The following is a 25,833-nucleotide window of genomic DNA, read 5'->3' as shown; positions in this document are numbered from 1 at the left end:
GTACCATGTGAACATGATGAAACCATACTACGACAGGGGGAATGTGGTGTTGGCCGTGTGTGGACATTGGGAGGGGCAGGGAGATGACCCCTTAGTGGATCTATTCCCTGGGACAAAAGCTGGTTCCCCCCTGGAGGCGATTCCCCTCTCTGAGCAACTGACCCCGGGCCAGCACGCTGAGATCAGAGGGGTGCTGCATCTGTACCGACAGCTGTTTTCCAACCAGCCTGGACGCACTAATTTGACTGTCCACCGGCTGGAGACGGGGTCACACCCCCCTATAAGATGCTCCCCTTTTCGGGTCACTGGTAAAACTGCCCAGGATCTTGAAAGAGAGGTCAGGGACATGCTGGCTTTGGGGGTGATCCAGCCGTCTTCCAGCCCTTGGGCCTCGCCAGTAGTGCTGGTTCCCAAGAAGGATGGGTCAATCCGGTTCTGTGTGGACTATCGAAAGCTCAATGCCATCACCGTATCTGATGCCTACCCTATGCCCAGGCCTGACGAGCTCCTAGACAAGCTGGGAGGTGCACGGTACCTCACCACTATGGATCTTACCAAAGGCTACTGGCAAGTGCCGCTGGACGCAGATGCCAGGCTGAAATCGGCCTTTATCACCCCTCTGGGGCTGTATGAGTTTTTGACCCTGCCCTTCGGCCTCAAGGGAGCGCCGGCCACCTTCCAGCGCCTGGTGGATCAGCTACTGAGGGGGATGGAGAGTTTTGCCGTGGCGTATATTGACGACATCTGCGTCTTCAGCCAGACCTGGGAGGACCACGTGTCCCAGGTTAAACAAGTCCTGGACCGACTCCGGAAGGCTGGGTTAACAGTAAAGGCTGAGAAGTGCAAGGTGGGGATGGCTGAAGTATCTTACCTGGGCCATCGGGTGGGGAGCGGCTGCCTGAAGCCGGAACCAGCCAAGGTGGAGGTGATCAGAGACTGGCCTGCTCCCCAAACCAAAAAGCAGGTCCAGGCCTTTATTGGGATGGCGGGGTACTATCGAAGGTTCGTGCCCCACTTCAGTGCCATAGCCGGCCCCATCACTGAACTGTGCAAAAAGGGGAAGCCAGACAAGGTGATCTGGACTGAGCAGTGCCAGGAGGCTTTCCGGGCGCTGAAGGAGGCTCTGGTTAGCGACCCAGTTCTGGCAAACCCAGATTTTGACAAACCCTTTATGGTGTTCACCGATGCCTCAGACACGGGACTGGGGGCGGTGTTAATGCAGGAGGATGAAAAGGGGGAGAGACACCCTATCATGTACCTGAGTAAGAAGCTGCTACCCCGGGAACAAAGCTACGCGGCCATCGAGAAGGAATGCCTGGCCATGGTGTGGGCCCTTAAGAAGCTAGAGCCATATCTCTTTGGGCGACACTTCACCGTGTACACCGACCACTCTCCCCTGACCTGGCTGCACCAGATGAAAGGAGCCAACGCCAAGCTCCAGGACTATGACATGGACGTGGTCCATGTGAAGGGAAGTGCCAACCTGACAGCGGATGCGTTGTCCCGGAGAGGGGACCCTGAACTTCCCCAGGTCACTGGGCAGAGTGACCCCGCTCAGTTCAGTCTCGAAGGGGGGAGAGATGTGATGCAGTAGGGACTGTCTGTGTGGGGAGTGGGAGAGCAGGGGAGGACTTTAGGAGATGGACGATGCCAGAGCCTGTAACCTGAGCTAGGTAAGGGAGGGGAAAGGTCAACACCTTTGCCCGGGAAGGGGACAAAGGAAGGGAGTGGCAGGAGGGAAGCAGTTAGAGTTTGGGGCTGTGTGGGCGGAATTCAGGGTATCCTAGCTAGGATCCAAGCACCCTGAAAGCCCAGAAGGACTCGGTGGAGGGGTCCTGACTATGCCTGCAAGCCCTGCTGTAACCTGTGTTCCTGTTGTCCAATAAACCTTCTGTTGTACTGGCTGGCCGAGAGTCACTGTGGGTCCCAGGAAGAGGGGTGCAGGGCCGGACTCCCCCACACTCCGTGACACAAGGTAAGGGCAGCCTGCCTTGCCATTAGTGTAGGGAAGGCACTAGGACCCTGGCGCAGCAGACAACAGTTCTGCTGGGAATCGCTCTACTCCCACGAGCAGGCAGGGGAGAAGCGCGCGCTGCTTTCTGTCAGGCAGGGACCCGGCGAGGGGGGGTGGTGGCAGGCGGGGGCTGGGACCTGCTCCAGGCAGGGACGGGGCGGGGGCGGGGAGACCCGCGGGGGCCGGGGCCCGATCCAGGCAGGGCCGGGGGAGAGACCCAGCTCCAAATATTGCTGGAGCAGGGCACCCGGCCCTGAATATTCCTGGAGCCCGAGCACCACAAATGTATATAACCTGCCGCCTATGGCTACCCTAGAAAATGTGGTTGACCCAAAGCTGCAGCGACACAGCTGGGATTAGAACTCAAGAGTTCCTGTCTCCCAGGCCTGTGCGCGGGCTAGTCAGATGAGAGACAGCAGAACGGTCATGAGGTGAAACATCATCTCCCCAGGGTCTGGGCTCAAACCTGAGCCAGCGCCCAGGCTTACGATGCAGCGTAGATGTACTCTGAGTGTAGTGCTCACCCATTTGACGGAGATCCAGCTGACCCTGAAGAAAAGCTTGGCTTGCTGTGCTAGGATCAAAGTCCCTGGCAGCCTCCATGCAGCGCAGAGGTTGAGCCATCTGCACAGCTGTCAACATCTGCCAAGCAGCGAATCTCTCTCTAGCGTTTAAGGAAATGTGTGTGTATCCTTCTTAAGAAACTCAATTTAATCATTTCCCCCAAGAGAAATTCCTGTGGCATGTGAATAAAAACAAACTGGCCTGAATTCCCTTCCCACCCATTCCGACTGCAGGGAATAGAGGAGATGATGTGTTGGCTTCAAAGGGGCAGGAGTGCAGTGGGCACATTTGCTTCCTTGCTTTTAAACAGGAGCATTAAAATCTCTGGATTATGTTGTGTATAAAAACACACATGATGTGTGTGTGTGTGTGTGTGTCTATGTGTGCGCACACGCACGTTGTGGATATCTTCAAACAAATCTGAAAAAGCCTTTGTCATCTCTGGATCATTTACTAAATTCAGGGAGGTTGGTAATCATTCCACAGCACCCCCTTTGCAAGCAGCCTTTAAGTAGGAGCGTAACTTACATCCAGTTTAAGGCCCTTTTACTGCAGTCAAGCAGTGTAAAGGGGTCTTAGATTGGGGTGCCCAGTGTGAGACACCTGGGTCCTGGCTTTCAGACGTGTTCACCATCCGCAGCTCCCAATGACTCAGCTGTTGGCCCTCACGCGCTCTGGAAATTGGGTCAGGACTGTCTGAAGTTGGACGACCGAAATTGGAGGGACCCTTGAAAATTCAGGCCTCTAAAACTAGCGATGAACCAAACCTGAAACCTTGCACAGCTTTGGAATTTCAGTGTGTGTGTTTGGAGGCAAATCCTTGGCTCATCGCCCACTCTTATCATCTGGTGTCCAGGTTGGACCCAGAGACCCATTTCCTAGTTCTGTGACTGCAATGCGTCTGGGAAGGATTTCAGCCAGTCAGCCATTTTAGGCTGAGTTGCATCAGCTGCTGAGAAGGTCTGTGCCACTGAACACGAACCTGACCCCTAGCCTTGACTGGGCCTCAGGCCCTGAACTGGAGTCCAGTGCTAGCATGGGGGGTCTGGACACTGTCTCTTCGGCCCCTCACTGATCCTATACAATGGCCGTCTAATTCAGTAACTAACGAGCTTTGGGCTGACGGGGAATACATCAACCTGTCCTCTCTATGATGCTGCTTGGTAAAGGCCAGACAGACCTTTCCCCGTCTTTTTATTAATTCTTGATCCCACGGTGGGACTTGCTACAGACCAGCTGTGATGACTAGCTGTCCGATCAAAGATAATGCCGTGAGTCCGAACCACCCTCCTCCCTGCCATCCGTCCCCCTGCGGCTAAAGGATCCTGGCATCAGAACAAAGGGCTTATGAATTTTACCGCATGTAGCTGTATCACTGGTTCAATTCTAGCCCGGGTGGGTAGTGACTGAAAGTCTTCACCGTCTGATGGCTCCACACGTGTGAACCAGGGAATCCATGGAGAGGTGGCCAGGACGGATGCCAGCGTATGCGCGGGGGCTTGGCTCACGCCCCATCCAGGGAAGGAGCCAGAGCCAGGGCCCCCCAGGCGGCTGGGTAAGGGAGCTAACAGCCTGACATTCCACTAATCCCTAACCCTGGGCCTCTGGGCCGGAAGGCTGTACAGACCCCGAGCCTTTCATCTTTCCCACCACAGCCGCAGGGGGATCGTAAGTATGGAGGTTTCTGCCCTGTTCTCTCTACCTGGAAAATGACTTCCTGGCCTGGGAACAGCCCCAGGCTTATTGGGAATGTTCCTGGAAATGTTTTAAGGAGGCTTGTCCACCAATCCCCCCTGTGGGATCGCAGGCAAGCGGCTTCCTCTCTCTCTGCCGATGTCCCCCTCTGTAAAACACGGGTGGTGCTGTTTGCCTCTCTCCCAGGGGCATGTGTCCACGTGCTGTGAGTTGCATGGATGGAAGCTGCTAGAGGTGGGCAGGGGATTCTAAGGGCAGCACCACCTCTGGATCTTACCTGTTAAGGCTGTGCAATGGGGCAGTTCCCTCTTCTGTGGGCCTGGTCCCATGGCTGCCCCCAACCCCCACAGTCTGCTCCTCACAGCTCTCCTGGCAGGGCTGGGAGTTCAGGTGTAGGAGGGTGTGTGGTCTAGCGGTTAGAGCAGTCGCCTGGTCCCATGGCTGCCCCCACCCCCCACAGTCTGCTCCTCACAGCTCTCCTGGCAGGGCTGGGAGTTCAGGTGTAGGAGAGTGTGTGGTCTAGCGGTTAGAGCAGGGGCCTGGCAGTGAGGCTTCCTGAGTTTCTCTCCCAGCCTTGCTGCTGACTGGCAGTGTGATCTTGCCAAAGTCGCATCCCCCTCTCTGGGCCTCAGTTTCCCCATTTGTCAAAGGTAAAAAATACATTCTGGCTTAAGCAAGTTGGGCGGGAGGGAGGCCTAATTAATTACTGTTTGTGAAAGGATCTGAGATTCTCCTGTGCGAGATGCCAAGAAAGTCCATATCATTCTCCGTTTCATCACACCTTGATCCCGCAGCCACAGATTAATGTGCATGTTCACAGGTTTTCAGTTACTCAGGGGTGTAAGGATTTGCAGGATCGATGCCCTAGTTTCTCCAGAAAGGGCTGGTAGGCTCTATGGTCCCAATCCACCCATCCTGATTCCAGTTCATCCTGCTCACTGAAATAAACCTGCCAGACCAGGCCCCGTCTCAACAGCTCTTCAGTACGCGCAGGAAAGGGCAGGGGGATTATGTTGTCTTAGGGTCTTTTCTTTTGAGTGAAAATAAAGGAAAGAAAACATGAGAGGTGATATTAAAATATAATACACTGATGGACAAAGGGCTTGTTTAAAGCCCATGAAAGGAGCCAAGTGCAAAGCTAGGGACTTCCTGCCGTGGCCCAGTGTGACACACGGCTTGCACACGCATGGCTCTGCAGCACGTATGGTCTGTATAGTCACCAGCTGCTCAGAGGTTCCCCTGGCATGGTGAAGAGGGAGAGGGGGATTCTGCCTTAAAGGGACATGATCCAGATAAACAGTCAGAGCTTTAAAACAACTTGACAATGCCTGAGATGGCTCAGACTAGAATCAACCCCCCCGTGTCCCGCCCTGAGCGCCACACCATGGAACCAACACTTCCCAGTTTACTTTCCGTCCGGGATGCTTTTCTGCTCTTGGCTCTGCTTGGAACCGTGCGTGAGCCGTGCCCGCTGAGTGGAGCCTGCTATGGCTGATCCATTGAGGGGCACCCTGTTACAAGTGAGATTAGACTGTCCATCACCCCTGGGCTGCCCTTTCTTCTTCTCAGCTCCAGTTGTTTTGGGTTCCTGTTCTAACGGGAAGGTTTACATTTGAATGTGACTTGCAAAGGGCTTGTGCCTATCCTCTGCTTCTTTACAGGGGATGAAGAAACCCCGACAGGGTTTTATTTAAGGCCCCAGCACCCCCATATGAGTTTAACATTAGAAAGTCTATTTCTGTTTAGCCTAGAAGTCTCCATGGTGCCTGGAGTACAGAGGGACCCAATGTCCTGATTTTATAGGGACAGTCCTGACATTTGGGGCTTTTTTTTTATATGGGCACCTACTACTTTGCACCCCCTGTCCTGATTGTTCCCATTTGCTGTCTGGTGACCCTACTGGAGTCGGAGTGAAATGAGGACATTGTAAGAGCGAAGAAAGTGAAAGCTGAACTCTTGAGAAGAGAGGACTTTTCATCAGACCTTTGAAAACACACTCTGTTTTCGCTAACGTCTGTTTCATGTATATGACCAATTAGCACTTCGGAGGAAGGAAGCCATGGTTAAAGATGTGATCCCTCTACTCCTCCAATTAAAGTCCAGCCTTTGAGATGTCCAACAGATCCTCCAGAACAAAACTGTTCCGGGTTTTCTTTTTCCATAATAAAGGCAACAATTCCAATTAAAAACTATTTCCGTAAGTCATCTACAAGTCCCGCCCACTGCCCTTTGTATTGAAATAAATTAAATTAAATTAAATAAATCCTGAAACTATTATAACTCTCTTTATGCAGAACTGAATGTCCCTTTCGTTCTGCATGTCCCAGCTACCAATGGTTTACACCAAGGGATGTCATCCATTTTGAAATAGGATTCTAGAGGAAACCTGTCACTTTAACATTAGGTCTGTCTCTTTTGAGGCAGTTTATATGGTTCATAAGCGTCAGGGCTGGGATTTCTGTTCACATCTGCCCAGCACTGATTATAACTGGCTGTGCCTTTTCCCCGACAGGCTCTGTTCTGGACTGACCACAGCCGCTATTGACATCACTGCACCTAGTGCATGCTGGGAAGGCAGCTGCTTCAGGAGAGGAATTTTGCCGACTTGTCAGAGGAAGGTAAAACCTGGTAAGAAACTACAAATGTATTTCAAATTCCTGCTCCGTGTGGTTAGCAGAACATCTGTCTGGGCTGGCTAAGGCGGCTAGCTGTGTTTTTGAAATGCATGGGCCAGGTTCTGGCCCCGACTCTGGCTGTCTTCGGCCACTCCAGCCATGCAAAGCAGAGGGAAAACCAGCAGAAGCAGGTACCTAGGCATTCACCTTGACTACTGGCAAGTCACTGACTCTCCGTCTTGCGTTTCCATGTTAATAATGCCATATGAGAGGTACAAGGCGGTCTTACAAGACCCTGCATTTCCCTAGTGCTCTTCAATGGGGATCTCAAAGCACTATCCAAAAAAAACCACTAGTGACTTGAGCCTCATGGATCTCCCTCCATGAGACTGGTAAGTATCATTCCCCCCATTTTACAGATGGGGAAACTGAGGCATAGATGGATGGGGGCAGGGGGAAGGGACTTGCCCAAGATCACACAGAGAGTCCAGAGCTGGGAAGAGAGTCCAGCTCTCTTGCCATCTTGGCTTTCAGACCTTGGCCTCTGCTGCCTCCCTCTTGTGAATCACGTTTTGCTCAGGTGAAAGGTGCTCTAGAGATGCAAAGTCTCCAGCTACCTGTTCCAGTGCTTGGGGCCACCCGTGTGCTCCTGAAGATCACTGGAAGAGGAGGCTTGTGTGGGTCAAAGAGCTCCTACTGTAACCAAGCTATCAGCCCAGTCAACAAAGGAGCCTTTCATCACATCGCCTGCTCACTGTTTCATCTTCCAGGGGCTGAATTTCCTTTGGAGATCTCAAAGGAAAATTCCCCTGCCCTTTCTGTGCACTTTACCGAATCAGTGCACTGAATTAACCTGGACGAGAAACTGGTTTACATAAGCGCGGGCCTCCCCATGCTGTCATGGCTCTGCCTCCCCTCCATCACACAGCCTCGCTGGTTTCAGTTGCCCCTGATTAGATGCAATGGCTTATCCTCTCGTTAACTCGTGGGGATCGATTTCCAGCACGGCATGCAAGGGGGATTTAGCCCAACGGCTTCTGACGATGGCGGTGGCTTTATCCCCAAAGTTTGTGCCGAAAAGCTCACCCTGTAAGTTTCTTCCACAGCTCCTGCCGAGTGAGGGGGATGCTGGGTCTCACAGTAATTTACAACAATGCGGATTAGTTTAATTGAAGAGCCATCTGCTGCCCCACCTCTCACCAGGGACACTGAGATCGGCAGGACTGGAGCTGCTGGCTCCAGCAGCGTGATCCCAAGGATGGGCTGATCATGTCAAGGCCCCACTGCTTTAGAATGCTCCTTTTGTCAATGGAAGCCAGGGCCCTCAGTACCACCCTTCTGAGCAAGGTTAAGAACTTGTGTCCCTTTTGGGATGGCAGCATGGTTCAGGAGACCTGGGTTCTGTTCCTTGCTCTGATACTGACCTCCTGGGTGAACTTGGGTAAGTCACTTCCCTGCTCTGTGCCTCAGTTTCCCCACCTGGAAAGCAGGGGTAATGATACTTGCCCTCCTTTGTAACATGCCCTCTTTCTGAAGATCTATAGAAGAAAAGCACAATGTAACTACTAAGTGTAGTTATCATACCTTACATAAATCTACATTAAAAGAACATTAAGGTTGCAAAGTGAAGCATTTATAAGTCAAGAAATGCCTATGTGAAGTTTGCCCACATAACCTTAACTCTGCCCCTTGTGCATATGCATCATGCTACAGCTTCTAGTAATATGTATTTATTTCCGCAGGACACTTGACTCATTTAGGGCCTGACCCAAGCCTGTTGGAGTGAAAGAGGGCAGGAGGGACAATGCACAGTGAATGAGGGCGCTGCTCAATATTTAATTTTTACTCTCAACAGGCAGCCCACTGTATCATTCGGGTCCATTGTGCATATCTTACGTTACTAATTTCGGCTCAGTACTGAGCTCAGCTGGATTTGAACTAGTGACTTTGCAGTACAAAAACACCCCCACGCTGGGACCTAGTACAAATGCCCTGAGCCATCCACTTCCCTTGCTTATGAGCTTATGTGGCCTCGGTGCCTGCGTGTGAGGCATTCAGAGGCCTTTGAGTTTCAGGGCTGTAGAAGTGAACATCAATTATAATAGTCTGTCCACCTCTCTAACGCTTTTCCTCGGAGTATCTCAAAGGGATTTACATGAATTAAGTCTTGTGGTGCCGTGTGAAGTAGATCAGTGTCAACATCTCCATTTTACAGGTGAGGAAACTGAGGCACGGGGACCTGCTTGAAAATGGGTGCAGAACAGAAACTGGCCGTTGCCCTGCTTTAATGATCAACCTTCCTGCTCAGTAATAACAGCTGTCTATAGAGAAGGGAGCCTGGGATAGTGAGGAATGTGGTCTTTGCACCTTGTTTGTTGAGAGACCCTTCTCCGGGGCCCTGGCAGCACTTTGCTATTCAAACACTTGGCTACACTCCCCTTGGAGTCACAAGCCAGTTCATTGGATCTCGAGCTGCACGGGTTGGTTGGGGTGGTTTTTTTTCTGACTTTCCTTTCCAGGAAAGAAGACTTTGAACGCCAGGGTGTGTGCAGCGCAATAACGCTGAGTGTGTGCCAGCCAAAGAGGAAATCATTCTATCGCCTCGGGAGCAGCTGGGCATTGCCTCCAAGAGCTACCCTGGCACACACGCTGTCTCCTTGGGTCACTGGGAACAGGAGACGCTCAGCATGGGAGGTGCTTGTCTGGGGACGGCTCTGGGTTCACGTGGTGTGGGAGTTAGGCTGGGCTGTGTGGAATGCTCCCCTGGAAGAGGGAGACCAGAGAGCATCTGGACAAGTACAGAGAGCCGTTCCTGGCTCTGTTTTCATTGCTTCTGTTCCTTGCAGAGCCCCCGCTTGAAGATGCTGTCTGGGAAGATGGAGAAGAGGATTGCTTCCTCCGTATACATTACCCTGGCTCCTCCCAGGAGGGACACGGTCATCAAGGGAGATGTAAAGCCAGATGTGCGTCAGCTGAGCTCAGACCACCCAAAGGAGGCTATGAAATCTGATGGGACCCACCAGCCCCAAGTGTCACCACCAAAGAAACTGGCCAACAGCAGCCGCCAGGCCGGCAAGCAGAGCAGCAGGACGCTGGGCAGTGCTGGGCCCTCGTCTGGACCGGTGGGCTTGTCCAACGGAGGTAAGATGAATGCAGTGGACAGACTGCACTGCATTGCGTTCGTAGAGCAAGCAGCACAGGGCCCAGAGGGAGAGTGGGTCGTAATTGACTAGAAACGGGTTCCTGCTGCACAGCCGGGATCCAGATCTGGATTCCAAACACCCCTGAATTCAGGAAGATTTAGTTCAGAGTCTTGGGAGTCATTCCCAGCAGGATGGTGCCTGGGCAGTGGTTTACTGCCCGAGGGCCTTGGAGGCTCCGTGCCGGGGCGGTGGTGGGAGCCGCCACCGGGAGGCAGGACAGGTGGTGGTCTTGTGTGGGGCAGGTTCCTGCCTGAGCCTGTATCTATTCCCCTGGCCTGTGCTCCCAGTATGACCCGTCATCCCCCTGCTGCTGGTCCTTGCTTCGAGCCCGCAAGCAGGTTGCCTCGGGAGTGCAGGACAGGACCAGGCGTTGCTGCAGGAGCGGGGAGGCTGGCCAGCTGGCAGCCCCAGCCGTGGAAGTGAATTAGCTCCTAGGAGTTCTAGGGGACAAACCACCATTGGGGCTGGCGGGCTAGAGAGCCGAACTGGAGGGGACAAGACCCCTGCTTGGAAGAGGGAACAGAAAATGGAGGCGAGACTGTTCCCCTTTGGTGTGTGTCAGTGCAGATCGCTGGGGCCGATAACAAGGAAGGACCTGGCCCCGAGTCTTTCCATTGACTTCAGGGGCCTTTGCATCAGGCCCGCAGCACTCACATGACATGCTAGTAAAGTACGGTCCCACCCGGCCCCTGGGCACGTCCTCGGGCAGCTCGCCCAAGCCTCTGCCTGTGCTGCGGCAGCCACGCTGCTATTTTTAGTGTGCTGGCACTTGTCCCAGCCGTGCTGGGAAGCCTGCTCCTAGCTGCCGTCCAGACAGACCCTCAACAGCCACAAAACTCCCTTGGGACCAGGATCAGGGGCTTCCACAGGGGAAGGGGGGTTAATTTCCTTGAACATTGAAATGCATGAGTGTGGGGTCCTTGGCCCATCTCTCCCCCACCCTGCCCCCAGCTAGTGACCTGACAATGAGTCTTCCCGGTAGCTCCCATCTTCCTGGCTGCCATCTGCTTTCTATCACTGATCTGTTATCAGCACTGTTTGCAGCCACCAGGACAAACCAGCTGGTCTGCCTGCTGCACTGTAAAGGCAGTTTGCTTTGTGGGCAGGTTGCGTGTTGGCTGCAAGGCAAACAAACAGCAGGCGAGGAGATATTTTAGGGCATTTGCTGAGAAGGAAGCTAACAATTTGACTTCACTCCCCCCCAAACCTCCCTCCGCTCCCAAGCTCGAGAGACATTTTCCTTTGAATAAAATAGTGGATTCTTTGGAGGCAGGGCCTTCGTTTCCCCCAAGCCGTGGCCCCATGCAGCATGGGAGTGGGGATGCACTATCAAAGCCCAGCGTAGCTTAGCACCCCCTTCCACCTCGGTATCTCCAGGTGAAAACGCCGTGGGCACCAGCACAGAAACCAGTTGGGTTCGTTCACCCGTGTCTCCCCAGGGCAAACGTATTGCTGAAGTTCCTGTTCCTGGGAATGCATGGCCCCTCCCGGCTGTGCACAGCTGTGCACACTTGTTAAATGACCCATGGGCACACACGACACATCTGCCGCACACAGACTGAGAAACATGCCCATCAACCATAACCCACCAAGTCAGTCCAGCAGCTCCACCTCCCAGCTAGGGTTGCTCACGTTCCTCCTGTCCTGCTCCTCTCTCCTGCAAAGCTCCCAGCAGCCTGTAAGCGCCTGTCCAAAATTCCCCCTGGCTTTGGGAAGTAGGTTTTTCAAACCCTGTCCATAAAGAGGCCATGTGGGAGCAGAACATGGACCCGCAGGCCTCTCCCACTTGATCTAAAGGAGAGCTCGGTTAGCTGGAGCACAGGCAGCCACTGCTGGAGCTGAAGGATCACCTCCGTTAGTCCTCAGCAGTGGCCTGGCGTGTGTCCTCTCTGAGGGTGGCGTGATCACTTACAGCCCGTGCATTGCCAAGAGCACGTGCTGAAGACGCACTACATGGCTGCAATCTTGATGGTGCAGTTCAATGATGTTGGGGCTAATGCTGCTTTGGACACAGAGGAGAGATCAGCTAATCCCAAAAGCCCCTCGATGCCCCAGCGAAACATTTGGGGCACCAGAGCCATCAGCTGGAGTGGGACTAGTTCTGATTCCTTCACTGGAGCTGCACTGACTTACCTCAGCTGAGGGGCAAAGGGAGTGGGATCCCACCCAGCCTTTGCAAAACCAAACCCTGACCGATAAACAAGATCAAACCCACACCTGGCGGTGTCGATCCAGCATAAGCAACCAGCAAAGCCGGTACCCAGACACAGCTGGCCTGGGGCTGCACCCTTGCCTGGAGTGATTTCTTTTATGCTTTAATGAGCATTTGTTTCCTCTTGATCCCAACAGACGGGCCCTGTTTTCTAGATGTAGGCTCCTAGCATTGGTGTGCAGCAGGAGAGGAGCTGTGATGAACAAATGTTCTACGCAGGGGAACTGCATTCGTTACTTTTCTCCTGCCAATTATCCAACACCACTAATGCTCCTTGGCTCGGGGGGAGGGGTGCTTTTACTCGCTGTTAGTAATTATCAGCTTTGTTAATTTCATATCAGCAGAGATAAGAATGGGCCCTTCAGCTCTGGGTTAGAAGTGGTTTCATCACCCAGGACACCCTGGGTGTCACTGCCACCTGGAGACTGTTGCAACGCGAGACACTTTAGGACCATCCAAGAATCCTGGGAAACTTGACCAGCACCAAGGCCTGGGCCAAGGGGGAGCACCCTGCTCCAAACACGGCTTTCCCCTCTGCTGCACAGAAGTGGAGGCCATCTGCCTTCCCCTGTGGAGGCATCCGTGTTTCTCGGGCCGAAGGGGGAGATTGGGCAGGGTCACCAGCAGAGGAGCAGGGGCAGGCCTGGGAGAGACACGTGCTGTAAACACACACGCCTGCCAGCCCCAGGGGTAAGTAAGGGATTTTAATCTTCAATCCGGCCCTGTTCACCAGCACAAAATTAACCTGGTGTGATTCAGGGCCCCTTCACTCAGCATGTGAGTTCCTCATACACCCTACTTCATGCCTAGGGTGACCAGACAGCAAGTGTGAAAAATCAGGATGGGAGTAATAGGAACCTATATAAGAAAAAGACCCCAAAATCAGGACTGTCCCTATAAAATCAGGACATCTGGTCACCCTAATCAGGCCAGACTCCAGCCTTGTTCCTTGCTTGTTTCAGGTTTCTCCTCCTTTCCTCGTCCTGTCCTGACCGATGTTCCCACAGGCTCAGACCCAGAGAGCCCCCTGCCGTCTCCTCTGTCGTATCTTCTGTCCGATGAACATAACGCCCCGTTGGTGGAGACGCTTTGCCCTGATCTGCAGAAGCTGCACGTGAGCTCACCTGTGAGCCGGCAGGTATTGAGGGAAGGTTGGAGGAGGAGGTTTCGTGTCATGGCTTGCCTGGATGTTTTTAGCCCTGGCACCCAAAGAACAGCATCGAGAACCCTGAGGGAGGGCTGGCTGGTGGTCACGTCACTCACTTGGGAGACCTGGGGGACAAGCCTTGCTCTGCCACAGACTTCTTGTGTGACCTGGGGCAAGTCACTTAGCCTCTCTGGGCCCCAGGTCCCTCATCTGTGGAATGGGGTAATTGTCCTGTCCTGCCACACCGAGGCATTGTGAGGACACATGCTGAGGACTGCGCGATGCACAAATATTGTGAGCTGCTAGGAGCTTATGGCAATGGCCCTGTGAGTCACTACACTAGAGAAGCTGATTGGTTGGGAGGCTCAGGGAGGAATTTCCCCCTTCTCCCTTCCTGTATGTTTGAACAGCTGTTCTGTCTAATCTGTCACAATTCCTAGCGTACCCAAGTGCTGAGTCTGCTCTCCAGGGGGGTAGTGTCGAGATCTGAACTCTAGAGACACAAGCCTGCAGGGCCTTGTTACGCCGGTGCAGCGCCAGAGCGATCTGTGGAGAATCAGGCCCTTAAGTGTTACCCGCAGGCTTTGCAGAGGTCCAGAGAGCCTGGGCCCCTCTCTTCACACTGCCAGAAACTCGACGCTGGCCCAGCCTGTGGTTTAATGCAGCCTGGCAGCCGTTTTGTGGAGAAGGCAGCATGTGTCTCCACAGAACAGAAGCGCCAGAAAGCCGACCTTCTGCTTGTTGTTATTTTGGGGTTTCGATCATGTTCCGCTAAATCAGCCCAAATTCTGCACTGGGGCAGAGCCTCCAGTCATCTGATCCCAGAGTCTTTGGAACTGAGCGTCACAAAGGTGTCTTTCCTGCTGAAGGGTGAGCGCTTCCTAGAGGCTTTGTGCTCCCCACTCTCTGGGGAGGACGCACCACCCCCAGGAGCGTGCCGCATTGCCGGGGATCAAGGCCCGGCACATCTGCCTGCACTGCATTTGGTACTCGTGGGCATCGGCAGAGCTGTGGGTGGAACAGTAGGGGCCTGGCTTGGGACTGAGGGACATCGGCAGAGCTGTGGCTGGGAAGCGGCACAGCTCCAGCCTGCGCTGTTCTTGGTTTAATCCAGTCCCTCACTTTCATCAGCACTAAATTCAAGGCACAAATATTGTCCAGATCCCTCCAAGCCTAATATCTTACTGGAAAGGTCCCACTCGCTCCCCTGATAAACCCCACAAGATTTGCCTTGCAGCTGTAGTGAGCTGGCAAACTCAGCCTTCGCCCGCAGGGTTATGGCAACCATCTCTCTGGTGCTGCCCATTAAAACTCCCTGGCTCTGAAGACTGAGCATATCCCTGCTAACGGGGGAGCCATTTATTCCCCCCCTACAGGTCCAGTCAGCTTCATATTCATGTCCTCCCCGCTTCCCTCCCCGTCTTTGGCAGTGAAAGTGATCAAACATAACAGCGCCTGAAGGATGCGGATGTTTAGTCTGATTCTGTCATCGACGGCTCTCTGCCGTCTCTCTTTGTATGGAGGAGCCCAGCAATCCCCTGCCCCTCTCCAGGGCACCTGAGGCAGAGAGCAGCTGGCTCCTCCTCTCCAGCCAGTGAACGTCCTGCTTCTGCCATCCCAAGCTCCCTGGATTCCCATCTCTCGGTGGATCAGCTGCTGCACATACACCCAGGTTTCCAGCTAGGCCGTTGCCTTGTTTGCTGTTTGCATGCTGCATTCTCGAGGCCCTATGGACTTGCCCCAGCCAATCTTGTCTCTCTCTCCTGCTCTCTCTGCGCCTTCTGCTCTTGGCATGGGCCTTGTCTGTGTCCCTCCATGCCATGTCCCCTCTATTGGTGCAGTGACCAGTAATCTCCTGAGCCCATGGAGCATTGTTGTATCACGATTTTAGGAAAGCTGTGGACAAATTGGAGAGCCCAGAGGAGAGCAACAGGAATGATCAGAGGTTTAGCAAACCTGACCTATGAAGAAAGGTTGAAAACATTTGGTGTGTTTGGTCTAGAGGAGAGAAGGCTGAGCGGGGACCTGATAACACTCTTCAAATAGGTTAAGGGCTGTTAGAAAGATGGGGATCAGTTGTTCTCCAGCTCCACCAAGGGTAGGACAAGAAGTGATGGGGGTTTAGTCTGCAGGCAGGGAGATTTAGATTAGATATTCGGAAACCTTCCCAGCTCTACAGAGAGTTCAGCACTGGGACAGGTTACCTACGCAGGTTGTGGAGTCCCCGTCACTGGAGATTTTTATGAATAAACTAGACTAATGGCCAGAGTCAGATTAATCTTTTGTTAGCCCTGGCGCCTGGACCATGGCTCCGCTCTGCCACGAGGCCTCGCCCCCACGTGGCCTTTTCCCCGCAAGGCTCTGCCCACTGCTCGCACAGGGGAAAGGGGGCAGAAAGGAGCAATGGAGGAGAGGGCGGAGAGGACTGGGAGGGGCCTTGAGGGAAGAGGCCGAGTGGGGGCATGGCCTCAGGGCAGAGCCTGGATGGAGTGGGGGCGGGGCCATGGTCCAGGTACCAGGGGCCCTTCTGAGTGTGGGCCTGGGGCCTTGGTGCCATTGTAAACCCGGTTCTGCTTATGCCTGTCAGGGACGATCTAATTTTACTTACTCCTGCCTCGCGCAGGGGGCTGGCCCAGCTGACCTCCTGACCTCTCGAGGTGTCGTCCAGCCCTACGGTACGATTCTCTGACCCAATGGCGTTTCATCACAGCACGTCCAAACGTGCAGACGAGATGCAGGGATGTCACGGTGCACAAACTCCAAAAAGCAGCCACCCTAAGCCTGGGCAAGCAGATCTCCACAGCAGTTCCCAGAGCATAAAGGAGCCAGCATCGTTAGAAACAGCAGAAATAAAACACAGAGCCAGACAGGAACGTTTCCAGCCACCTCCCTCCCTGGTGTAATTCCAGTGAAATCAATGGGGTTACCCAAGGATGAGAAGAGTCTGTCTGTTTATGGTGGTTATTTCTACCGTCAATGCAAATCTGTGCCCACTGGGAGTCAGTGACTTTCTGAGATGAGAAGAAGGATGGTCTTGTGGCGAGGGCAGGGCTGGGATATGGAGAGCTGGGTTCAACAACTGGATTTCCTAGGCAATCTTGGGCAAGTTATTTAAAACAAAATACCCGCACTGTGCCTCAGTGTCTCCATCTGTAAATGGAGGTTAATGATACTTGCTTTCTCCTCCCCTTTGTCTGTCTTGGCTATTTAGACTTTGCACTCTCGGGGGCAGGAACGGTCTCTCGCTGTGTGTATGTGCAGGGCCCGGGCTGGCCCAATGCTGGCGTGTCTGTCTGGGAGCCTTCAGAGCCAGCATGATTCAAACCCCATCGTCTCCCACCTGCCATCACAGGCCCAGAATGCTGCAGTTGTTAGCCAAGCTGGGTTTGCACCAAAGCACAACGGAGCCCTCGCAAAGCCTCAGCGAGATGCCCGCCCCAGCTCAGAATGCCCTTTTTCCTCTTCATCAGGCCTCCTCCACGTTCCCAGCGGAACCGAGGCAGCATAAAATCCAGCCGACCAGTCTGGTGCAAGTGGATGAGCGCCAGGCCCCGAAACAGAACGTGAATGGGCACCTGGAAAGAGACATTTCCACAGGTAACTGCCAGAGTCCGTTAATAATATTTTGCTCTTTGACAGCACTTGACCTCCATAGATCCCATCATGCTTTGCAAAGCTGCGTGTGCTTTACTATCCCCATTTTGCAGATGGTGAAACTGAGGTATGGTGATAAGTGACTTAACCAAGCCCACGCAGTGAGTCAGCGGCAGAGTCAACGCCAGGTTGCCAGGATCCCCAGCTTCATGTTCTGTCTACCAGATCCCAACTGTCCCTACAGGGCTCAATTCTGACTTCAGTGGGGCTGCATTCACCTAGTTGTTAGCAAGGCCCGATCATGCACTAATGGAAGGATCGGGTTTTGCTAGCTCCCAGCAGCGCTCTCCTGTCCCCAGACGCACAGAGCGTTTAAGCAAAGGAGTTTCTCAGGCAGAGTCCCGGCCATTGGTGTGAATGGGGAGCTGCAGGGAGAAAGGGCAGCCGTGCTGAGAATGTCTAGTTAGCTCAGGGATACGAACTGAAGAGCCTATCAAATGGAGTTACACAGCTGGCGGCGTAAGGGCTGGAGTACAGACCCTTGTGGAACCCATAGGAAAATGCCCAGCAGAGCAGGGCCTACCATCCCTTCCGCTGTGTTTGTACCGCACCCAGCACAGCAGGGCCCTGATTAGCCTCTGGGTGCTAATCAAATGCAAATGTTAATCATAACCTGTGCAGGGGGCGGTGTGTCCGGTCTGTGCCCAGCAAGCAGGCAGAACCAGGGCTGGGAGTGGCAGCAAGGCTGTTGGGGGAGGGGGCATTGGGAGCCTGGGGACGGGACGAGGGGTAGCAGGAACCTCACAATGTGGGGAGTACTGGTGGGGGAGGAGCTTGGCTGGTGCTGGGGCCCATGATTGGAGGAGAGGGGGAGGTGGGGGATTGAAGACACTGGTGCATTCGTAGGTGATCCTCACGCCCTCTACAAAATATACAAGACCAGTCCTGAAGCCTGGCTTTATCCCCATGCTGCCACCATTCCCCTCCCCCCGTGAGCTCTATGCAGCTTCTGACTGGCAGGTGCCTGGTGATTTACTGTCCAATGGAAGCTCCTTGGCCATAGCAAAGTGACTTGGTTCTTTCTTCCAGTCTGTGCCTTCTGCCACAAGGCCATTGCCCCCCGGACCCCGACCATAGAAGCCATGAACAAACAGTACCACGCGGAATGCTTCACGTGCCGGACGTGCCACGGCCGGCTAGCGGGGCAGCGCTACTACCAGAAAGAGGGCCGGCCAATGTGTAACTCTTGCTACAAGGTCAGCGCAACTGGCTCCTGGCCATCCCAAGAGGCCAATGTCATTCTGTTCTCAGGAGTCAAATCCGGCTTCCGAGGGAGCCCCTGGGGAAGTAGGAGGGGTTCAGAGTTCGGCAAGACTAGCCAACCTGCAAGGGTCCCTCAAATACAGAAGTGCCCTACTCTGGGAAAACCCATCTTTGTAATGCCACCAATACTGGCCCAGGCACAGGGCTTTACAGAACAAGGGCCTGATCCTGTGGGATGCGGGGTGGTCTCAACTCCCAGGATCTTCAGGAAGATAGAGGGGGAGGTCTAGGTTGGATATTAGGAAAAGCTTTTTCACTTGGAGGGTGGTGAAGCACTGGAATGGGTTCCCTAGGGAGGTGGTGGAATCTCCTTCCTTTGAGGTTTTTAAGGCCCAGCTTGACAAAGCCCTGGCTGGGATGATTTAGTTGGTGTTGGTCCTGCTTTGAGCAGGGGGTTGGACTAGATACCTCCTGAAGCTTATTCCAACCCTGCTATTCTATGATTCTCTGAGGAGTTGAGGGGTAGATTAACCTGAGGATCAGTCCCAAGCAGATCTAAACCAGGGAACGTGCCTGGTGCTGAGAGCTGGGGACTGGGAGTCAGGCCCATCACGTTCCCCCGCCCCCCAGCTCTGTGTCACCTACAGCAAGTTGTGTAGGTCAGCGTTTCCAGAAGTGGCTCTTGCTCTGTGCGCCCCCAGTTCTGGCAGCTCAGCTTGAGGCACCGCGGCTTTGGTTTTCAGTGGCACTGAGTGTCTTCAGCTTCAGCGCTCTGAAAATCAGGCCCAAGGTTCGTGCCATTGGCCAGCCCTGATCCAGACTGCTTTTGGAAATCTGGATCTAGATGACTGGGCCTTAACTTTAACCCCTTGCAAAATAGAGCCAATATGCACTTAATTTATGAATGTTCCGGAATGGGCTTGGAAATACTTTGTAGAAAAGTGCTACAGGAAGGCCAGGGATTCTCATGGCTACAGGCCAGAAGGACATTTGTGTCCTGGGAGTGTTTCCTTTCTATTCACGTCGTTCATTGCGAAGCAGCAAAGGCTGCAGTCTTGCATTGGCTGCGGTGACCATAGAGCCATGAGGCTTGGCAGGCAGCTTCTAGCGTGGAGACCTGAATGGCTCTGCCACTGTGCCAGGAGCGTCTCTGAGACCATGCACAGCATTGAACTCTGGTTCCTCCCAGCTCTCTGGCCTGGACTACCTCCCTCACTGCGTAGGTGAGGGCTGCATTGAGGGCGCAGCGAGGGGTGAATGGTACCATCCACTTCCGGTTTCTGCGCTTTATCTGCCTCTCCCCTTCCCGCAGGACACACTGGAGAAATGTGCCAAGTGCCAAGGTCTGATCCTGGAGCACATCGTCCGCGCCTTGGGGAACGGGTACCACCCCGAGTGTTTCATGTGCTCCGTGTGTGGCCGGAGCATCGGGGACGAGAGCTTTGCCGTGAATGACCAGAACGAGGTGCACTGCGTGGATGATTTCTACAGGTGCGATATGTTATAAGTGGCACGTCGGAGGGGTAGAAAGCTAGAGCGAATTCGCCTCTGCACCTAAACTACCCTCCTCTTCAGCTCAGAGGGCCCAATTCTGTTCCAAAGGTAAGTCTTGCGCACGTGAGACAACCTGAAGGGCCCAATCCTGCAAACCTTCCCTCCAGCAAGTAGCCTTTACTCACTCAATTCATCCCCCAGGCTTCAACAGGGCTCTTTGCCTGAGGAGTGCCTCCTTAGCATGCTGCTCTTTCTCCTACGGAAGCAATGGGAGCAGGGCTGGATGCCAAGCCTGCAGGTGCAATGACCCAATTCTCCCCCACTTTGCATCTCAGGGAGGCGTTATTCCCCTGGGCAAAGTGGGGGTGAGCGACACCCAATCAGAATCTTCCATTCACCCCCGTGGTAGCATTTCATCTGGGCCCTGCGATGCCGCCAGTGTGAGTAACGGCCCTTTGCTGCAAGGATGCTTTGCAGGATTGCATCCTTCACTTTGTGTCTTGTGTGCAGGACTTAATTTTTTTTTTTTGCTCAGTTTCCCCCTTCAATGTCCCCGCTATTCACCCCCGGCTAGTTTACACTGCAGTATTCCTAAGCACCCCGGGGCTGACTCTCCTCTCAATCACGCTGGTGTCGTCATCAGCAGAGTTGCACCAGTGTAAAGCTAGTGTAAAGGGAGCAGGGACAGGGCCACAAGTGATTTACTGGAAAGCTTCACCTGGCAACCAGTTCATTCCAGTGCGTCTGCCATTTCCGTCTCACGTGTAGAAATACAGAAGCCGTGTAAAGTGACATGGATCTAGCTTTAAATTGTGCTGGGAATTGCTGCAACTAATTGGCGTGGCAACTGCTGTGGCATGAGAGGTTGGCTGTTTGTTTCATCAGGAAGTACGCCTCCATCTGCAGCGTCTGTGAGACACCCATCATCCCACAGGAGGGGAAAGATGCCTACAGGATAGAATGCATGGGGCGAAGCTTCCACGAAAACTGCTATTGCTGTGAGGTAGGTCCTGCTGGGATGCTGCTGATTTTTTTATTTTTTAAATAAACTCTTGGTGGCGGAGAGTGTAAAGGCCTAGAATAGAGTGACCAGATGTCCTGATTTTATAGGGACTGCCCTGATTTTGGGGGCTTTTTCTTATATAGGCTCCTATTACCCTCCACCCCCGTCCCAACTTTTCAAACTTGCTGTCTGGTCACCCAATCCTAGAAACCACCCAGAGGCAGCCCCAAACAAACAGGATTTTATTCCACAAACATAGGTTCTCTCCGTGGGTTATTGGAGAACTAAGCAGGTTGCTCACTGCCACGTCACTTCCTGTGGCCAAGCCATTGCTCAGACATGCAGGCGAACGGGGATGCTTTCAGAATATTTTCACTCCCCTCCTCTCTGCAACACACACAGTTCAGAGAGCTCCAGGAACCCCTCTTGGTTCTGCCGCGGGCTGGCTTTACTGAGCACCCACCCCTTGTACTCGGCTGGGTGTGTGGAGCGTGTCCCAGGAGGCAGCGGGTGCCTGGCTGGGCGTGTGGAGCGTGTCCCAGGAGGCGGCGGGAGCCCAGCTGGGTGCGTGGAGGGTGCCTCGGGAGGCGGCGGGTGCCCGGCTGGATGCGGGGAGCATGCCCCGGGAGGTGGCAGGTGCCCAGCTGGGTGCGGAGAGGGTGCCTCTGGAGGTGGCAGGTGCCCGTCTGGGTGCGGGGAGCATGTCCCGGGAGGTGGTGGGTGCCTCTCTGGGTGCATGGAGTGTGGCCTGGGAGGTGGCTGGGTCTGTGGAGCTGGGTGCCTGCCCCTGGAGGCAGCGGGTGCCCAGCTGGGTGCGTGGAGCATGTCTCTGGAGGCGGCGGGTGCCCGGCTGAGCATGTGAAGCATGTTCCCAGAGGTGGCGGGTGCCCGGCTGGGTGCATGCAGCGTGCCCCTGGGGATGGTTGGGTCCATGGAGCTGGGTGCCTGCCCCAGGAGGGGGTGGGTGCCCAGCTAGGTGTGTGCAGGGTGCCCAGCTGGGTGTGTGCAGGGTGCTCCTGGGGATGATTGGGTCCATGGAGCTGGGTCCCTGCCCTGGGAGGGGGCGGGTGCCCAGCTAGGTGTGTGCAGGGTGCCCAGCTGGGTGTGTGCAGGGTGCCCCTGGAGGTGGCTGGGTCCGTGGAGCTGGGTGCCTGCCCCTGGAGGTGGCAGGTTCCCGGCCATGTTCCAAGACCAGCACATCTGCTGCTACCTCACAGAGTGGGGCATGGGAGCTGCTACCGTCTGTGGCCTCACTGCACAGGGTTTAATTGAATTCCTCCAGTGCAGGAGGGGTTTGGGGCCCAGCTCCTCACGCCCAGGCAGAATCTCAGTGGCCTGACGGTCTGGGTGTCATGGCCAGGATGCAACAGGCTGGTTGAAACTGATGAATGTGGGGGATGAGCTAGCGAGTCCGCAGGAGAAGGTGCTGGGAGCACTACATGTACTGGAAGCAATGGGGCTTGCTCATGGAGTTCCCAGTGAATGAAAGTGAGAAAACCGAAGTAGCGTGTGGCCAGCAAAGGAAAGAAATTCCCGTGATGCTTGAGGCTTTAGAAATGACTCCGGTTTTGACTGACTTTCGATTGACATACTTTCTTCCTCACAGAACTGCAGGATTCCCCTGTCCACCGAGCCAGAGGAGAACGGCTGCTACCCCTTGGGCAGCCACGTCCTCTGCAAGCCCTGTCACATCAAACAGAAGAACGAATCGTTCTGCTGAGAGAGCCAGGCGGGCTTCCCCAGCAAACCGTGGATGCAGTCACATGGCTGAGATGAGCCGAATCTCTGTACTACGGCAACAGTATTCTTATCCTCTACATTCACTAATGTCCAACTTTCTGTCCTGACTGTCTCCCTTATGGTAGGACCATATTAGTAGCTCTGAGCTTTAGCAGCAAGGTCCTACCACGCTGCTTCCTAATCAGCCATGCCACCAGCCCTGAGAGGTGGCCCTGGAACATTCTTCTTATCTCTTTCCCTCCAGTCTGGCTGTGCTTATCTTCCAAGGCTATGCCAGCTGGCTTCCTCTGCCCTCAAATGGCTCAGTGCCTGTGATGAGGGACGCACCCCGGCAAACCAGCAGCTGCTGATGGGATGAGTGAGATTGATTAAAATGATATCTCAAAGCAGGCAGGGCTCTGTCTCCGCACTGTGTAAATAACTCCCCTGCTACTTTAAGTTAAGACTCGGGAGGATCTTACTAAACTGCAGAGGGCTGGGGGACAGCACTGTGCTATCAGCTCTGGGAGCACGGCAAGGGAAGGGGCCCGCACAGTGGTCGATGCTAAAACTGCATGAAGGCCACCCCTGGGCAGAAGGCCAGTGCACCCTCAAAGTAGGGCTAATGTAGGACCTAAGCAGTGCGTACGTTTTTACTGGCCTTCTGCCCAGGAGTGACTTTTACCCACAGAGCCAGGTCAGATATACACACACCGTCTTCTGCTTTACTGCACCCCGCAATAGTGCTGTGAATTATGACCCAGCAGTGTGCCAAAGAGGTTGTACAGCAGCTGCTGAACACCACTCTGCATTCTGAAAATGACACTGTACTGGGGGCAACCTGGGGCCTGAGCCTTCAGGTCTTAACTTGAGGGAGCGAAGGCTGCAGGATCGGCCCCTAATTAAGATCCTGTCTCCTGAAATGCTGCGGTGACTCAGTGACAAATATCAGATGTAGCTGCCTGCAGATCTGCGCCAGACAACCCACTGGCTCTGTGCACATAGAATTGCTGGAGCCATGATTCTGGAATTGACTCCTGGTATTCCTGGATGTGCAGTTTCATCTCTGTGGTGAATGGACGCAGGCTGTGAGTCATGACACAACCTGGGGGCTGGGAGTGGAAAGAATTCCGCGTTGTTTAAGGATTTGACTAATACACCACCCCACCAGCTTCCCTAAAGCAAGCCAAGACGCTGGATTCTCTCTCATCTGCCGGTGGCCAATCACACGTCTTTCGTGCCAGCATCATGAAATGACGCCAGATACAAGATCCCCAACTAGGAGAGGGCAGCTGATGGGCTGCTGGTATTTTAACATCCCTTGCCTGGGATAAACCCTCTGGCTTGTGGGAATGGGGGTGCTCTCCGAGGGGAGCAGCTCATTTCTTTCCCCGTCTAAATCAAAACACCATTCTCAACTGTAGTCCAAGAAGAGAGCAGTATCACTAAGCCAAAAAGGTCCTGGTAAGCCTGATGGGTGTGTTTCCTAGTGGGTAGCGCACTGGACTGGACTTCAGGAGAGCTGGGTTCTCGTCTGAACTGTCCCTGGCCTGCTGGGTGACTTTGCCTTTTTGTTCCTCAGTTTCCCCATCTGTGAAATGGGGATGATGAGACTGATCTTCTGTGTAAAGTGCTTTGAATTCTACTGATGAAAAGTGCTAAATAAGAGCTTGGGGATGGTGATCATTGGTGGATGCTGCCATAAGTGTATTGATCCATACGGCACAATGTTAAACAAGTGCCATTTGAAATGGGCGGGAGGGGAAATGGACCATTGTGGGGAGGATCCTCACCCTGGAAAATTACCTGCAGTGTCCCACGTTACGCTGCCAAAGGCTCACAGTTTGCTCTTTGGTGGTTATTTTGAGCATTGGTTACTCAGCGACAGCTGGTGAGAGATGGAACTCCACCAGCCTCTCCTCTCCTTTCAGGGGTGGGATTTTAACCAGCGGCACGTCATGGAGGGGGAGCAGTAAGGACTATCTGAAAAGATATTTAAATGAGAGGAGGAATCGTAGCAGTGCTGTGCATGGCCTCTTAAAGAGCCCTTCCTCACTTCCATGGGGTCCCCTTAGCTTTGTGCTCCAGGCTAAACAGGGAGGCCAGGAGACCACGCTTGTTGCACTGGGCTCAACCGCCAAGAGAATCCAGCATTCTAGGCAGGACCATTAGCTGGTTCCATTCAGCGGCGCCGTTCCTCCTGTCCTCGTCAACACTCCTCAAGAGAAAAGAACTTGGGACCTTGGTTGTGATGATCACTGTCCGTAAGTAGCAGTGACACTGTGAAATTAAGCTGCTTTGATAGGCAGTGGAACACTCCCTGAGCAAAATGGCTGTGGAGTTCGGGGAAACCCCACAGAAGAACTGTAAATTATTGGCAGGAAGAGTTTCCGCTCGTTGAAAGTAATTGTACATGCTCATTTTCCTGGGGCTTTATTTTTGGAAACTGATGAAATTTAGGGCTTCTCTTCCGGGGGATGCTCATGAAAGTTAATCTGAATTAATAAATGGTTGAATTTGAAGGGGATTAGTTAAACCTGTATTAAAACCCTGTGTGGACACTCTTTTCAGAATTAAAGAGACCTTAATTCAGTGTATCTTAATTCACTTCTTTGGATTACCTTTCCTGAGGGTCCCTGTGTTGACAAGCCTTTGCAGTTCAAAAGGAATAATTGAGAATTCGGAACTGATGGAGCTTCTGTCAGCAGCTACACAGCACTCAGACCATGGACGACGCTCTTTCCGTTCTTTTGCTAGTGGGGAATGGGCGTGGTTTAGGTACTTGCTCTGGGTATTAGCACCAAAGTCCTGTCTATACCAGGATCAGAACTAGTGTTTAAACATGCTTCTTGCCAGTGGTAACCTGTATTCCATACAGCTTTACAGGCACTCCAGTGCCGGCGCAGATAGCCGGTTTTCTCCCTTTTTAAGAAAGGTGCTGTGACGGGTTGGATCATAGAAACCCCCTTGGGTCTGCCAACTGATGTGCCAAGACTACTTCTGCCCCTGCTTCCCCTGCCAGCTTGGGACTCTGGAGCCCTGCCTGGTTGTGCCAGACACACTTGCCGGCCACAAACACAGACCCAGGTCTGAACCACATACCACAAACTGCAAGCTTAACTGAAAGCAGCTTAAGAAGTGTTCCTGTCTTCAACACTCAGGTGCCCAACTCCCGGTGGGGTCCAAACCCAAATAAATCTGTTTTACCCTGTACAAAGGTTATACAGGGTAAACTCATAAATTGTTTGCCCTCTATAACACTGATAGAGAGAGATGCACAGCTGTTTGCCTCCCCCGCCAGGTATTAATA

General features: G+C 53.6%; 1 protein-coding gene across 7 annotated transcripts in view; it reads left to right on the top strand.

Moving 5' to 3' along the window:
- FBLIM1 (filamin binding LIM protein 1) overlaps nucleotides 1-25,071 on the top strand; it is a 55,358-nt gene extending 30,287 nt beyond the window's left edge. For 5 of the 7 annotated variants that reach the window (XM_050931234.1, XM_050931232.1, XM_050931236.1 and 2 more), the window contains 9 exons: nucleotides 6,786-6,901; nucleotides 9,408-9,582; nucleotides 9,735-10,029; nucleotides 13,266-13,441; nucleotides 16,921-17,047; nucleotides 18,134-18,300; nucleotides 19,620-19,798; nucleotides 20,687-20,804; nucleotides 22,411-25,071. In XM_050931234.1, coding sequence (XP_050787191.1) covers nucleotides 6,837-6,901; nucleotides 9,408-9,582; nucleotides 9,735-10,029; nucleotides 13,266-13,441; nucleotides 16,921-17,047; nucleotides 18,134-18,300; nucleotides 19,620-19,798; nucleotides 20,687-20,804; nucleotides 22,411-22,524 — 1,416 coding nt within the window. In that variant the 5' untranslated portion in view covers nucleotides 6,786-6,836 and the 3' untranslated portion in view covers nucleotides 22,525-25,071. Of the gene's footprint in view, nucleotides 1-6,446; nucleotides 6,471-6,785; nucleotides 6,902-9,407; nucleotides 9,583-9,734; nucleotides 10,030-13,265; nucleotides 13,442-16,920; nucleotides 17,048-18,133; nucleotides 18,301-19,619; nucleotides 19,799-20,686; nucleotides 20,805-22,410 lie in introns of those variants that run through there. The other 2 variants (XM_050931235.1, XM_050931237.1) reach the window with 2 other exon arrangements.
- The last annotated feature ends 762 nt before the right edge of the window (nucleotides 25,072-25,833 follow it).

Source organism: Gopherus flavomarginatus, chromosome 21 (assembly GCF_025201925.1).
Source record: "Gopherus flavomarginatus isolate rGopFla2 chromosome 21, rGopFla2.mat.asm, whole genome shotgun sequence".
In the NCBI taxonomy this organism is placed as follows: Eukaryota; Metazoa; Chordata; order Testudines; family Testudinidae; genus Gopherus; species Gopherus flavomarginatus.
This window is presented reverse-complemented; position numbering and strand designations above follow the sequence as displayed.